Consider the following 13,240-nt stretch of genomic DNA (forward strand, 5'->3'; position numbering starts at 1 on the left):
ACGCCTAAAGGTGGAGGTTATCCCCGCTGTTATGTTTTCCCCTGTTTGTGTCATTAACTAAGCAGGAGTTATACAGAGCCAGACAGATACACACGTTAGCTGTTTACAATCAGTCTTCTTCTTTTTATTCATTATACCTCAGGAAGATACACACACATTACATGGTGACCACTACTGGCGATAGCTTGTATAACATATATATAACACCAGTGACGCGGCACCAGATAAGTGTAAAAAAGATAGATTAATGTTTGTTTATGTTCACCTAATAACACTTGATACAGTGTAACAACAATTAATCATGAGGTAGGGACTGTACCTGAATCCTGAGCATGTGCGGAGTGCAACCCAAGAATCTGGATGTTTTCTTACATGGCCATGGTAAAAGCAATGATCCTGAAAGAGAAAAGATTTAGAAACATTATCTCCATCTTTCATTAACCAAAAAGCTCTTCAAAAATACAGAATTGTTTCTTCGGTGTGATGGATTGACCTGTTGGAGATTAGATTACTTTTGTTAGAGAGACTTCTGGATGTTATTCAGGATGTCACCATAGACAAAGTTGAACAGCTCCTCCTTTCACTTGGTTGCATCTGACTGCACAACATCAGAGAAGTATTGAGCTATATGACAATAATATAAAGAACAACAGGAAAGTAATTCATGCCGTGATCATTTGGCAGTATCATGGCTCTGGGTCTGTGACCTAGTGTTTATTTGCTTGGACCTTTTAAGTCATCACTGTTTTGCGTTTTGAGAAGTCATTTATGCTTGTAGTTTCTAAAATATAATTTGTTTTCCTTGTGGTTATGATTTTTCCTGATTCCCATATTGTTCTATTTCTGTATTGTTCTGTATGATTGATTTTAGGTTTGTTAGTTTCCTTTAACGCAGAAAATTTGCAACCTCGCCCATTCCTGTCCTGTATATGGACATATTACCAGTACAGTTAAGGGTATCTTTCACCAGCTTCCATCCTCACCACTGCCAGCTAGCTCTTGTCCGCAGCCATCCTTCTTTCTGTCTGTTCAGGAAGGCAGGTCTCACAGCAGTGGATTAATGAGCTTCACCCTAAGAATAGCAATTCCTCACCTGAGCAAGTGTTTGCTCCCATTCTCGTAAAAAAACTGTTCTTGTGACGCCACAGTTTTCCCCAGTGTTTTCCATCAACCGGAACAGTTTTCCCTCTGGTTATGTCTGGTTTATGTTGATTTCCCTTTAATGTGTTCAATACTTTTTCTGTCATTTCCTACTATTACACATTTTTACGGATATCTATGGTTTTGTTTAGGGTTTTTTTGTATGTGTGGATGTATGGGTTTTTTACTTACATCTGGTGAGAATTTAATACCAATAGCACATTTGGAAAGATATATATTTAGACAATTGAAATACACACACACACACACACACACACACACACACACACACACACACACACACTTAAATAAATACATATTGATTTATATATGTCCACAAAAATTACAGGAAGTCCTTGTCTGACTTGGACATAATTGACATTTGGCAAGTTGGAAGGGTGTGTTTTATTAATTTACATTAAACTCGGATCCAGATCATGCGAAACATTTCCTGTATTTCCTGCATCTTTTCAACAATTCAAATCACGTAACAAGGAAGTCACATCAACCAGGGCCTCGTTTGTCTTTACCAATGACTGTAGAAAACATGGATGACGCGACAGCACCTCCTCCCATTGTGCAAAAATGAAGCCAAAATATCCCGCATGGTGGATTTTTGGAGCCAGAGTCTGTGCAGCAGTGACTTGAGTTGGAGCGACTGTATCATGCTCCCGCCCACACACCCGCTGGATGTGACCGCAAACACGTCCCCCTACACTTTTTACATAGCCCTGTTGCTCCAGTATATGCTGATGGGTATAACCGCGACTGACGACTCGTTCAATTAAGGTAAATACAACCATGTCACTGTTATGAAAAAGACACACAGTTTAACATCTTATAGACACAGCTTTGACTAAGAACCCTCTTTTTATTCTTACTTTATGGCTTTAAAAAAATATCAAGATATACAGTGGGGCAAAAAAGTATTTAGTCAGCCACCGATTGTGCAAGTTCCCCCACTTAAAATGATGACAGAGGTCAGTAATTTGCACCAGAGGTACACTTCAACTGTGAGAGACAGAATGTGAAAAAAAAATCCATGAATTCACATGGTAGGATTTGTAAAGAATTTATTCGTAAATCAGGGTGGAAAATAAGTATTTGGTCACCTCAAACAAGGAAAATCCCTGGCTCTCACAGACCTGTAACGTCTTCTGTAAGAAGCTTTTCTGTCCCCCACTCGTTACCTGTATGAATGGCACCTGTTTGACCTCATCATCTGTATAAAAGACACCTGTCCACAGCCTCAACCAGTCAGACTCCAAACTCCGCCATGGCCAAGACCAAAGAGCTTTCGAAGGACACCAGGAAAAGAATTGTAGACCTGCACCAGACTGGGAAGAGTGAATCTACAATAGGCAAGCAGCTTGGTGTGAAAAAATCAACTGTGGGAGCAATCATCAGAAAATGGAAGACATACAAGACCACTGATAATCTCCCTCGATCTGGGGCTCCACGCAAGATCTCATCCCGTGGGGTCAAAATGATCATGAGAACGGTGAGCAAAGATCCCAGAACCAGACGGGGGGACCTGGTGAATGACCTGCAGAGAGCTGGGACCAAAGTAACAAAGGTCACCATCAGTAACACACTACAACGGCAGGGAATCAAATCCCGCAGTGCCAGACGTGTTCCGCTGCTGAAGCCAGTGCATGTCCAGGCCCGTCTGAAGTTTGCCAGAGAGCACATGGATGATACAGCAGAGGATTGGGAGAATGTCATGTGGTCAGATGAAACCAAAGTAGAACTTTTTGGTATAAACTCAACTTGTCGTGTTTGGAGGAAGAAGAATACTGAGTTGCATCCCAAGAACACCATACCTACTGTGAAGCATGGGGGTGGAAACATCATGCTATGGGGCTGTTTTTCTGCCAAGGGGACAGGACGACTGATCCGTGTTAAGGACAGAATGAATGGGGCCAAGTATCGTGAGATTTTGAGCCAAAACCTCCTTCCATCAGTGAGAACTTTGAAGATGAAACGAGGCTGGGTCTTCCAACATGACAATGATCCAAAACACACCGCCCGGGCAACAAAGGAGTGGCTCCGTAAGAAGCATTTGAATGTCCTGGAGTGGCCTAGCCAGTCTCCAGACCTCAACCCCATAGAAAATCTGTGGCGGGAGTTGAAAGTCCGTGTTGTTCGGCGACAGCCCCAAAACATCACTTCTCTTGAGAAGATCTGCATGGAGGAATGGGCCAAAATACCAGCTACTGTGTGTGCAAACCTGGTAAAGACCTATAGTAAACGTTTGACCTCTGTTATTGCCAACAAAGGTTATGTTACAAAGCATTGAGTTGTATTTTTGTTATTGACCAAATACTTATTTTCCACCCTGATTTACGAATAAATTCTTTACAAATCCTACCATGTGAATTCATGGATTTTTTTTTCACATTCTGTCTCTCACAGTTGAAGTGTACCTCTGGTGCAAATTACTGACCTCTGTCATCATTTTAAGTGGGGGAACTTGCACAATCGGTGGCTGACTAAATACTTTTTTGCCCCACTGTATATCGTATATCGCCATCCAGTTAAAGAATAGCAAGATATGAATGTTGGGTCATATCGCCCAGTCCTAATAGAGAATAGTAGTGGATTTCTAATCCAGTGTTTCCCTGTGTTTCAACGGCACAGTTGTATTTCTGACAGCATAAGAATGGCCTACCTGGTGGAATTACTACAAAGAAGAGCTTTAGGGTGGGCCAAGAAGTGTTAAAAACTAAGCCCTGCTCACACCTCTAATTCTCGGGGACCCTTGGCTTTGTACTCACAATCCTAACCTTGACTAGTTTCACATTGGCATCTCTGGTTTGAGGACATGGCAGTGGTTTTCCATCAGGACAAGTAATCAGATGCGGAATATTTTATTAATCACCAAGGAAATTATGTGGTTACAGTTGCTCCAAGACAATATCAGGAAAAGACTGAACTAAAATAAATGATACCAATATATTACAAAGTTTACAAAATATAACAAATAGCTCAAATATATACAAATAGCTAAATTATTAATATCAAGAATATTACAGAGGTGAATATATGATTGACATTTTACTCTAAATTATAAGCTTGTTATTTGTTATTTTCCCTGTAGAGCATATGCAATAGGGTGTAACTACTGCACTGTGGATTAGGTGGAGGAGTTGTACAGGTTTAGAGTTAGCATTGATAGCCACAGGCAGGAATGATTTCATGTGTCATTTAGTGGTGCATGTGGGTGATCTTAGTCTACGTTCACACTGCAGGCGAAAGCGCATCAAATCCGACTTTTTTGACCCTATGTGACCCATGGTATGACAGTGATCATGGTATGACAGTGTGAACAGCACAAATCCGATATTTTCAAATCCGACCTGGGTCACTTTCGTATGTGGTACTGAATCCAATACACATCTGATGTTTTAGAAAGCGACTGCTGTTTGAATGGCCATGTCACAACTGACAGACGGCAATTATCAGTGCCGGAGAAGCGCCCGAGAAGACATTGTGAATGCTTCCTGGCCATCCCGTGTAGATGTTAGTGAAACTGCTGGGAAGACAACGCTGGAGAAACGTGAACATTTCATTTGTACTGTATAATCTGCAGATTCTGACAGAAATCTGCAACTATCCTTTGAAGCACCGCTTCTCTCTAAAACAGCAATAAGGATAGTAGTAGTAGTATAGTATAGTAGTTATTAGGCCATATGTAAATAACAAAATAACTTTATAACTAAAAGCAAAATTGGGAAACGTAAAGTCTCCAACAAGTCTTTATATTAAGGGCCATCAGTCAAACAATACTGTTTGGTCTGGGTCTAAACAGAGCGTGTTGTGTGTGATGTCTTCTTTTGGGCATGTGGGCCGCTTTGAGGATTCACACGCGTTTGCTGTCACATTTTATTTGTAGTGTGAACAAGCAGACAAAAACAATCCAATTTGATCAAAAAAATCTGAATTGAGCATTAAGACCTGCAGTGTGAACGTAGCCTTTGTCTCTCACTGAACGTTCTCCTACGACTGTCCTGCATATCATGAAGTGGGTGGGAGGTTTTGTCCAGCATTGTCCTTGTCTTAGACCAGCGGTCCCCAACCTTTTTAGCGCCACGGACCGGTTTATGCCCGACAATATTTTCGCGGACCAGCCTTTAAGGTGTCGCGGATAAATACAACAAAATAAAACTAGTACCGGTACCGAAAAAAAGAAGATTTATTCATAACACACGTGGAAAGACCCAGGAAAACCGAGTTAACGATAAAAACGATAACAAAATAACGCTGAAAACCGATAAAACCCTGAAAACCATACATTTCACACCTGAGCCTCAACTCTCGCAGCCCGGTACCAAACGACTCAAGGACCGGTACCGGTCCGAGGCCCGGGGGTTGGGGACCGCTGTCTTAGACAACATCCACCTCTCCAACATCAACTTAAGGGAGTCCAGCTCTGTCCCCACAACATTCTTGGCCTTGTGAATTAGTTTACTGAGTCTATTGGCATCTGAGACCCTCAACCTGCTGCCCCAGCATGCAACAGCATAGAGGATGGCACTGGCCACAACAGACTCATAAAAAAATCCTGAGCATTGTCTGATAGATATTAATGGACCCCAGCACAGCTGGACTGGCCATCGGGCATTTTCCTGGTGGGCCGATTTTTTTTTTTTTTTTTTGTTGGGGGGGGGGGTTGTAACGGTTTAAAAAATGAAAGGTGGTGGATTGGCTAATTGGTCATGATTGACTCTGGGCTGGCACAATCGCAGCCTCCCCCTTGCTCGGGCAACGGCTCTGAAAGCAATCTTATCACAGACAAAGAGAAGAAAATGGAGAACAAAAAAAATGAAAAGGAGGTGCGGAAAAAATTAGGGCCAATAAGAAACAAGCCCTTCAGGCACGTGGTGGCTATGGCGGAGCTTCCACAGATTCAGTAACATTAGTAAGTGGTGGAGGCCAAAAGGTAGATGAGGGAAAGGGAAGGCAGGAGGAGGAGAGACCCAAGGTCGCTGGGCAGAGGGGCAGGGGAACTGAACTTCAGGTAAGAAGTTATGAACTGCAGCCAATCTGGATCAGATATAAACCAAGCTTAGGTGTATTTTATTTTCGCTGTGCTAACGTTTTACAGTCAGTTACAATGACTCGTACTGTGTAGTAGCTAGCATGACGGAGTTCATTCATATATATATATATATATATATATATATTTATTTTAGGGGTGCAACAATACACAAAGTTCACGGTTCGGTTCAGTTCAATACTTTGGTGTCACGGTTCGATATTTTTTCGATACAAAAAAAAATGTTCATGCCTTTTTAATTTATAATTTATTAAAATTATAAATATATATTTTAACTCAAAAGTACAGTTTTTAAATTTAATGTTGCTGAAACAACAAAGTAATAAAATAAATAAATCTATCTGATCGAGAAATCACTCATCTTTGGAAAAGAGAGTTTATTACAGAGAAATGGCTCTTTCCAAAATAAAAGCTATACTATACGCTTCTTCTGGGCTATATTCTCAGCAGCATATTAAATATATCAGGTCCCCATAAGGAGAATCATGTGCTAACGACTGTCTAAATGACTCGGGTAAAGTTTGTAGCATGCGTGCTTGTTGTTTTTGTCTGCTTCCACTGGTCTTTGCACTAGGATGATGTCGGCGTAAATGTGCAGTCATATTCGTTGTGTTCCCACTAGTGCTGTCAGCGTTAATCTCGTTGAAATGACGTTAATGCCACAACACAGCAAATCTCCGTTAACGAGCTACCGCGGATCGCCCCGTACGTGGGCCTGGACGGCGTCAACACGTTAATGAGCTAACTGCGCTAACGCACTAGTTCCCACCAATGTAATTGAGCATTGCGTGGCACATCCGACATACTGTTTTACTTTTGTCCATGACACGCTTACCTTCAGGGTCATACTGAAAACCAAGATAGTTCCAAACGCCAGATCTGAATCAGGGTGGGGGAGGTTCAATTTGCCATGTTGCAACGAGAGCTTAGCTTCTGTCTTGCTAGCTTGTCCTGCGCTCAGTGAATCTGCGTTCCACTACTCCGCCTAGGCTGCACTGTCGAGCGCAGATCCACTGAGCTCTCAACACAGATAGCATCGTCAGAAGAAAAGTTGATCAAATAAATTAAAAATTTTGTATTGTTCGATACATATGTGTACCGAACCGAAAGCACTGTATCGAACGGTTCAATATCGATACGAGTATCATTGCACCCCTAATACATATATACACATACTGCTGGGCAGGTGCTATGTTGTTACTGATGGTGAACGTTTACTTTATTCATAGGGTTAGTTAGTAGAGTTGCCAACTGTCCCGTAAAAAAAGGAATAACCTTATTGTTGAGGAACTCCTCAAAATCTCAACACATTGTGCCAATCCTTGCATGTTACATCAGATTGATCCATCATCACAAGTGGAAAAGTCTGTAACAGAGGAGACAGAAGAGCAGGAGAGAGAATTGAAGGAGAGTGAGAGCCAGGGCATAGATTATTTTTCTCTCCCTGAACCTGCCATATTACAGGCATTCTTAGATTACTACCCACAGCTGAACACCAGCAGTACAGTTGTGATGAGGGTGTTCAGCTGTAAAGATGGCACCTACAGGAAGTGGCTTACTTATTGCAAAGAACGCCATTTATTGTTCTGCTTTCTGTGTCTGGCATTTGCAAGGTGGACTGACATCAGCGCATTTATAACAGGCATGGGTGACTGGCGACATGTACATCTGCGCACAGAGGAGCATAAAAAGAGCATTACACTTTTTTCTTGAGGTGCTGAAAAGGCAACAATGTCAGTTGTTAGCTCACAGAGCACAAGTGAAAAAGAGATGGCAAGCGTATAGTGAATGTGGTCAAAGTACTTGGGTAGAGGCGACTCAGCTATGAGCATGTGGAGAATGAGGCTGCATACACTTTTGGTGATAACACTATCAATCATGATAACTTTCAGGAACTGACTGTGTTATTAGGCAAGTGTGATATGTGCCTTGGAGAACATTTGAATGACTGCATTGAGAAAAGCAACAAGTTGCATCAGTTCTGTGGATCAAGAGAGAGGGTAGAGGGTCTCTCACCGCCCTACTCTCCAAAACAACTGTCAACTCAGTGATTGATGCACTTGGCCATCTCATTCAAGAGAGCATCGCCAGTGATGTCCAGAAAGCTGGTATGTTTTGTGTTCAGTTAGACACAACCCAAGACATCACAGGTTATGATCAGTGTTCAGTAATCATCAGGTATGTTACTGACACTGTGCAGGAGAGGCTCGTCTCCATCGTGAGGTGCGAAGCATACACGGAGCATAGAGCTGGGCGATATAAGATTTTTTCATATCACAATGTTTTTTCATTTCAGGCGATAATGATATATATCACGATATAAGCCAAATAACTATATTTGTAAGATTTAAATGTGCCGGTGCTCACAAGTAAAATGTGAAATAAACAGCAGCTTGTTTTGATTTAAATATTCATTTCCCATAATAAGTTCAACAGGGTAGATGTACTTAAAGAATTTTTCAGACAAATAAAGGCAAATATTGCAAACTACACAAAAGGCAGCCGCTAAAGCGTTTAAGTTTCAAAATAGAGCAAACAAAACAGACTAAATTGTCAATTCCACTTAGAAACAAAATATTAATTCTAAAAGTAAATCTTAGTTTGTTTTACAGAAGAACAGACAAAATTGACTAACTTGTCAATATCAAATAAACTCAGAACTAAAGGGAAATTCTCAATCTCTCCTTGTTGTATAGCTTAGCTTTTCAAACAGTTTTAACAGTTACTTTAGTCTGCCAAAAGCCGAATGACGAATTAGTGCTTCCAGTCAGAGATTGAGCATGCACCGGTTTATTGTATTTCCAGACTTGCTTTCGGCACAATTTACAGTGCGCGCTACTCTGTTTTTGTCAGACTTGAAATAGCCGAAATACCTTCACACTACGGAACTTCTTTGGCTCTTTTCCGTTCGACAATCTCTCCGGCATTGGAACCATCATCGGTTTTCTCTTCGGTAACCTTCGGTCACGCTCTCGGTTGATTTTTCTCTAATCGGCACACTCATTCCCTCCATTACCCGGGCAGCACGGCAGCTGGCTGCTTCCCAAACAAATACACATGTGCGGCTTGGCACTTGTGCTGTACGTAACAAGTCACGTGACGTGACGCTGCGGCTGTGATTGGTTCGGCTCTGCACTACTTAATTTGGATTGGCTGTTCTTTTTTTTTCTTTTCTTTTTAAGAGGACAAGAGAGATGAGGCTTATCGCAATAGTTTAACTTTTCTATCGAGAAAAAGTTATTTCGCAATACATATCGTTATCGTTCTATCGCCCAGCTCTAACGGAGCAGTACAGTGTTCAAGGAGTCCTATCACAGGGTTAATCTGTGGGAGAAACAAACCCAAGAAGAGACAAGACACAGATGCTTCAGTCCAATAGGTGAGACATGGTGGTGCGCCAAGCATGATGCCCTCCAAAAAACCTTTGTGGACATTTTGGAAAACCAGATGATGATGCCCTCTTTGTTGATGCAGTGCTCACGCTGGAAGATTAAAAAGAGGGAAAAAGAAAAGGCAGCTGTTCATGCCAAAGCACAAGGCTTTAAAGAGTGTCTCTTGAAGCATGAACTGTTAACAGCACAGATATTTCTTAGAGTGTTTGAGCACACAACTCTTCTGTTGAAGTACCTTTCTCTGCCCATCATATGATGACAGCCACACAAGATAGCCTCAAAAGTATCGCCAGGTACTTCGCAACTGTGAAGGCAGCTGCAGACACATTTGTGAAACAGACAACTCAGAGGGAGGACAACAGACATGGAAGCAAAGCACACCATTGTTTTTTTTGTGACATTACCAATAAGTTTGATGTGTCACATGGCCCTCTTCCTATTGAAAAAACAAAAGTTGTATCCAAGATGGTCGACTTCTAAATGGCCACCATGGTCACCACCCATCTTGAGGGTTTTGCCCCCTCACATATACTAATGTGCCACAAACAGGACTTTGATATCACCAACCATTCCCATTTTATTATGGTGTATCCATATAAATGGCCCACCCTGTAGATAGTTCAGGAGATTAACTCAACGAAGCAGTCTTTTGGTTTCCGCTAAGTACGGGTTAGAATACCAGAATAGGGAGGATGGTGAAGGTCTAAGTTTATTAGGCTTCATGGCTTTTCCTATAATACCTGGTGAGCTAGTCTCTAGTCAAAATGCCCAGGCCAATTTTTTGTCCTAGTCCAGCCCTCTCAGCCACCTCAGAAAATAGAGTTGACTCTGGCCCTTCCTTGAGAATGCAGTGGTATTTTTAACCCACTCCAGTTTATTATCTATGTGTACTCCGAGCTATTTATAGTCCTCCACAATGACCCCCTGGATTGTACCAGAGGTTACAGTCCACAATCAATTTTTTGGTCTTTGTCACGCAGATGATTCTGCTTGCACCACGTGACAAAGAAGTCAACCACAGCCCGGTACACTGTGTCATCACAGACAATCAACAATCCAGGAAACAAGAAAGGCATCAACCCACATCACTCTCAGCTTATCACCCAGGAGGGTCAGCCTGGTGGTACTGAACGCGCTGGAAAAGTAAAGAACATGACCCTCACAGTGCTCGCCAGCTGGTCCAAGGGAAGCAGTGCGTGCATTGTCAAATCTAAAAGTACACAAATTCAAACATACCAAAGTAAAGTGATCTCACCCTCTCTCTCTCTCCTATAATCTCAGACTGCCCTTCAAATAGAAACAGCTAGCATTAGGAAGTAAACAAGTTTCAGTACTTTAGCACCATTACCAGAGTCTGTTTGTTTATGTCATTTTATCTCAAAAATCTGGGTTAAAAGAACCATTCTATGAAGAGAGGGAACTGATCTGCCTGCTTTTTGGAACAATGAACTTCACAAACAGAGACCCAAGTTTAGAGCACAGAGATTGAGTTAATGTTAGAATCAGGAGATTCTTTAAGATGAGTTAGCCTGAATAGATTGATAATATAAATGAAATTTTCTTAGGCATCTACCTCTTCTTGTTTCTTTATACTTACAGTGTAATTGTGATTAGCAAGAGTAACAGGTTTCCCATCCTCTGTGTAGTATGTCTCTGCAAAGTCTTGACCCAAAAGCTCACTGAGAGAGAGAGAGAGAGGGGGGGGGGGGGGGGGGGGGGTGGAGAGAGAGAGAGAGAGAGAGAAGGAGAAACAGAAGAAAGTGTAAGTAATTGTAAAATACATAATTTTTTAAAATCCCTTTTGAATGTAAGTGTCAGCCTCAGTGGTAGAGAGCAAATCAAACACACAACCTGAGGCCAAGATCACACAGAATACTTTCTTGTTATAAACTTTTTTTCACTCTTTATGTGTGAAAATTGATAATTGTTTATACCAACAAAACAATGTGTACAAAAAGAATGTGAATGAGACACTGGAATATAGCAGGGGTTTTTAGGAGACCAAAGCACATAATTGTGCTACAGAAAATGACAGTGACACACAAAATCTGAGACACATGTAGTTAAATGAACTCGCTAATAATCCTTTGATAAGTCAAGGTTGGTGACACATTTTTACTGAATTGACCCTATCCACACAGTCTTCCTGCAGGAACCATACTTGGAGGCAGGATTTCAATGTTTTAACTATTAAAACAGTGCAAGAATTTTGGTTTGAACTAAAGGTAAGGTTTTACCAAACATACTTATATCAGCAATCACAAACTTAACATTTGAATAGCAGAAAGAATTTTCATTACAGCTGAACCATGAGAGATTTAAACACCAAAGAGAGTTGGAGATGATGAAAGAAAAAACTGAAAAGGATCTCTCCTAACTCTTGGTAGCACTGTCACTTGGTGTTCGCTCTCTCTGTGGTAGAGTATCACTTCCTGTTCCTGCTCAAACACAGTGGTGTTTTTGAGTAGCTTATCTGCTTAGCAATTTAATTAAAAACTTTTATATACATTCATTTTTCATAGTATAATTTTCACGTTTCATCCGAAGCACAGTTTCCCTGTACTCACTACCTAATTTATAGCCAACGTATTCACTCACTGTCTGTACTGTTTCGCTAGCTTAGCTTAGCTCATAGCCGACTCGCTAGCACCATGGCTACTTCACCTGTCCCTCCTGCACTTTCCTGCTTATTGTGTCAGATGTTTAGTTACTCCTCGTCCTCCTTTAGCAGTAATGAGATTTGTAACAAATGTGGCATATTTGCAGCTCTGGAGGCCAGGATTATTGAATTGGAGACTCGGCTTCGGACCCTTCATTCACCTGTAGCTAGCCAGGCCCCTGTAGCTGGTGCAGCCGAAGATAGCGTAGGCCCCGCTGTTCCCCGGCAGACCCCAAGCAGCTGGGGAAAGAGGGCGGCTGGGTGACGGTGAGGAGGAAGCATAGTCTTAAACAGAAGCCCCAAGTACACCACCCCAGGTTCATGTGTCTAACAGTTTTTCCCCACTCGGCGACACACCCGCCGGGGGTCAAACTCTGGTAATTGGTGATTCTGTTCTCAGACATGTGAAGCTAGAGACACCGGCAACCATAGTCAATTGTCTTCCAGGGGCCAGAGCAGGCGACATTGAAGGAAATTTAAAACTGCTGGCTAAGGGTAAACGTAAATTCAGTAAACTCATAATTCACGTCGGCAGTAATGACACCCGGTTACGCCAATCGGAGGTCACTAAAATCAATATTGAATCGTGTGTAACTTTGTCAAATCAATGTCGGACTCTGTAGTTTTCTCTGGTCCCCTCCCCAATCAGACCAGGAGTGACATGTTTAGCCGCATGTTCTCCTTAAATTGCTGGCTGTCTGAGTGGTGTCCAAAAAACGATGTGGGCTTCATAGATAATTGGCAAACCTTCTGGAGGAAACCTGGTCTTGTCAAAATATGACTATCCAGAGTTGGGACCAGGAAGCAGAGTTGCAGTCTTACACGCCTTTCTGCAGCTTCTCTCCTCCTGCTACCCTCCCAAAAAACCCATCTCCATTGAGACTGTGTCAGCTCCCAAACAGACAAAAAACAAACTAAAATCCAGCAATAAACAATTTAAACATAAAAAAAAATCACAAAGAAAGAACAATACAGTATCCACATCTGAAC

The 13,240-nt window shown here is 41.8% G+C and overlaps 1 protein-coding gene across 2 annotated transcripts in view; it reads right to left on the minus strand.

The window, feature by feature from the left end:
* Positions 1–13,240, minus strand: part of LOC148104380 (disintegrin and metalloproteinase domain-containing protein 33-like) — a 90,779-nt gene that overhangs the window by 38,847 nt on the left and 38,692 nt on the right. For both annotated transcript variants that reach the window (XM_087837763.1, XM_087837764.1), the window contains 2 exons: positions 11,189–11,270; positions 320–396 (listed from right to left, as the gene is read on the minus strand). In XM_087837763.1, coding sequence (XP_087693889.1) covers positions 320–396; positions 11,189–11,270 — 159 coding nt within the window. The remainder of the gene's footprint in view (positions 1–319; positions 397–11,188; positions 11,271–13,240) is intronic.

The sequence above is a fragment of the Neolamprologus brichardi genome, chromosome 3, assembly GCF_056152115.1.
Source record: "Neolamprologus brichardi isolate AB-2024 chromosome 3, ASM5615211v1, whole genome shotgun sequence".
NCBI lineage: Eukaryota > Metazoa > Chordata > Actinopteri > Cichliformes > Cichlidae > Neolamprologus > Neolamprologus brichardi.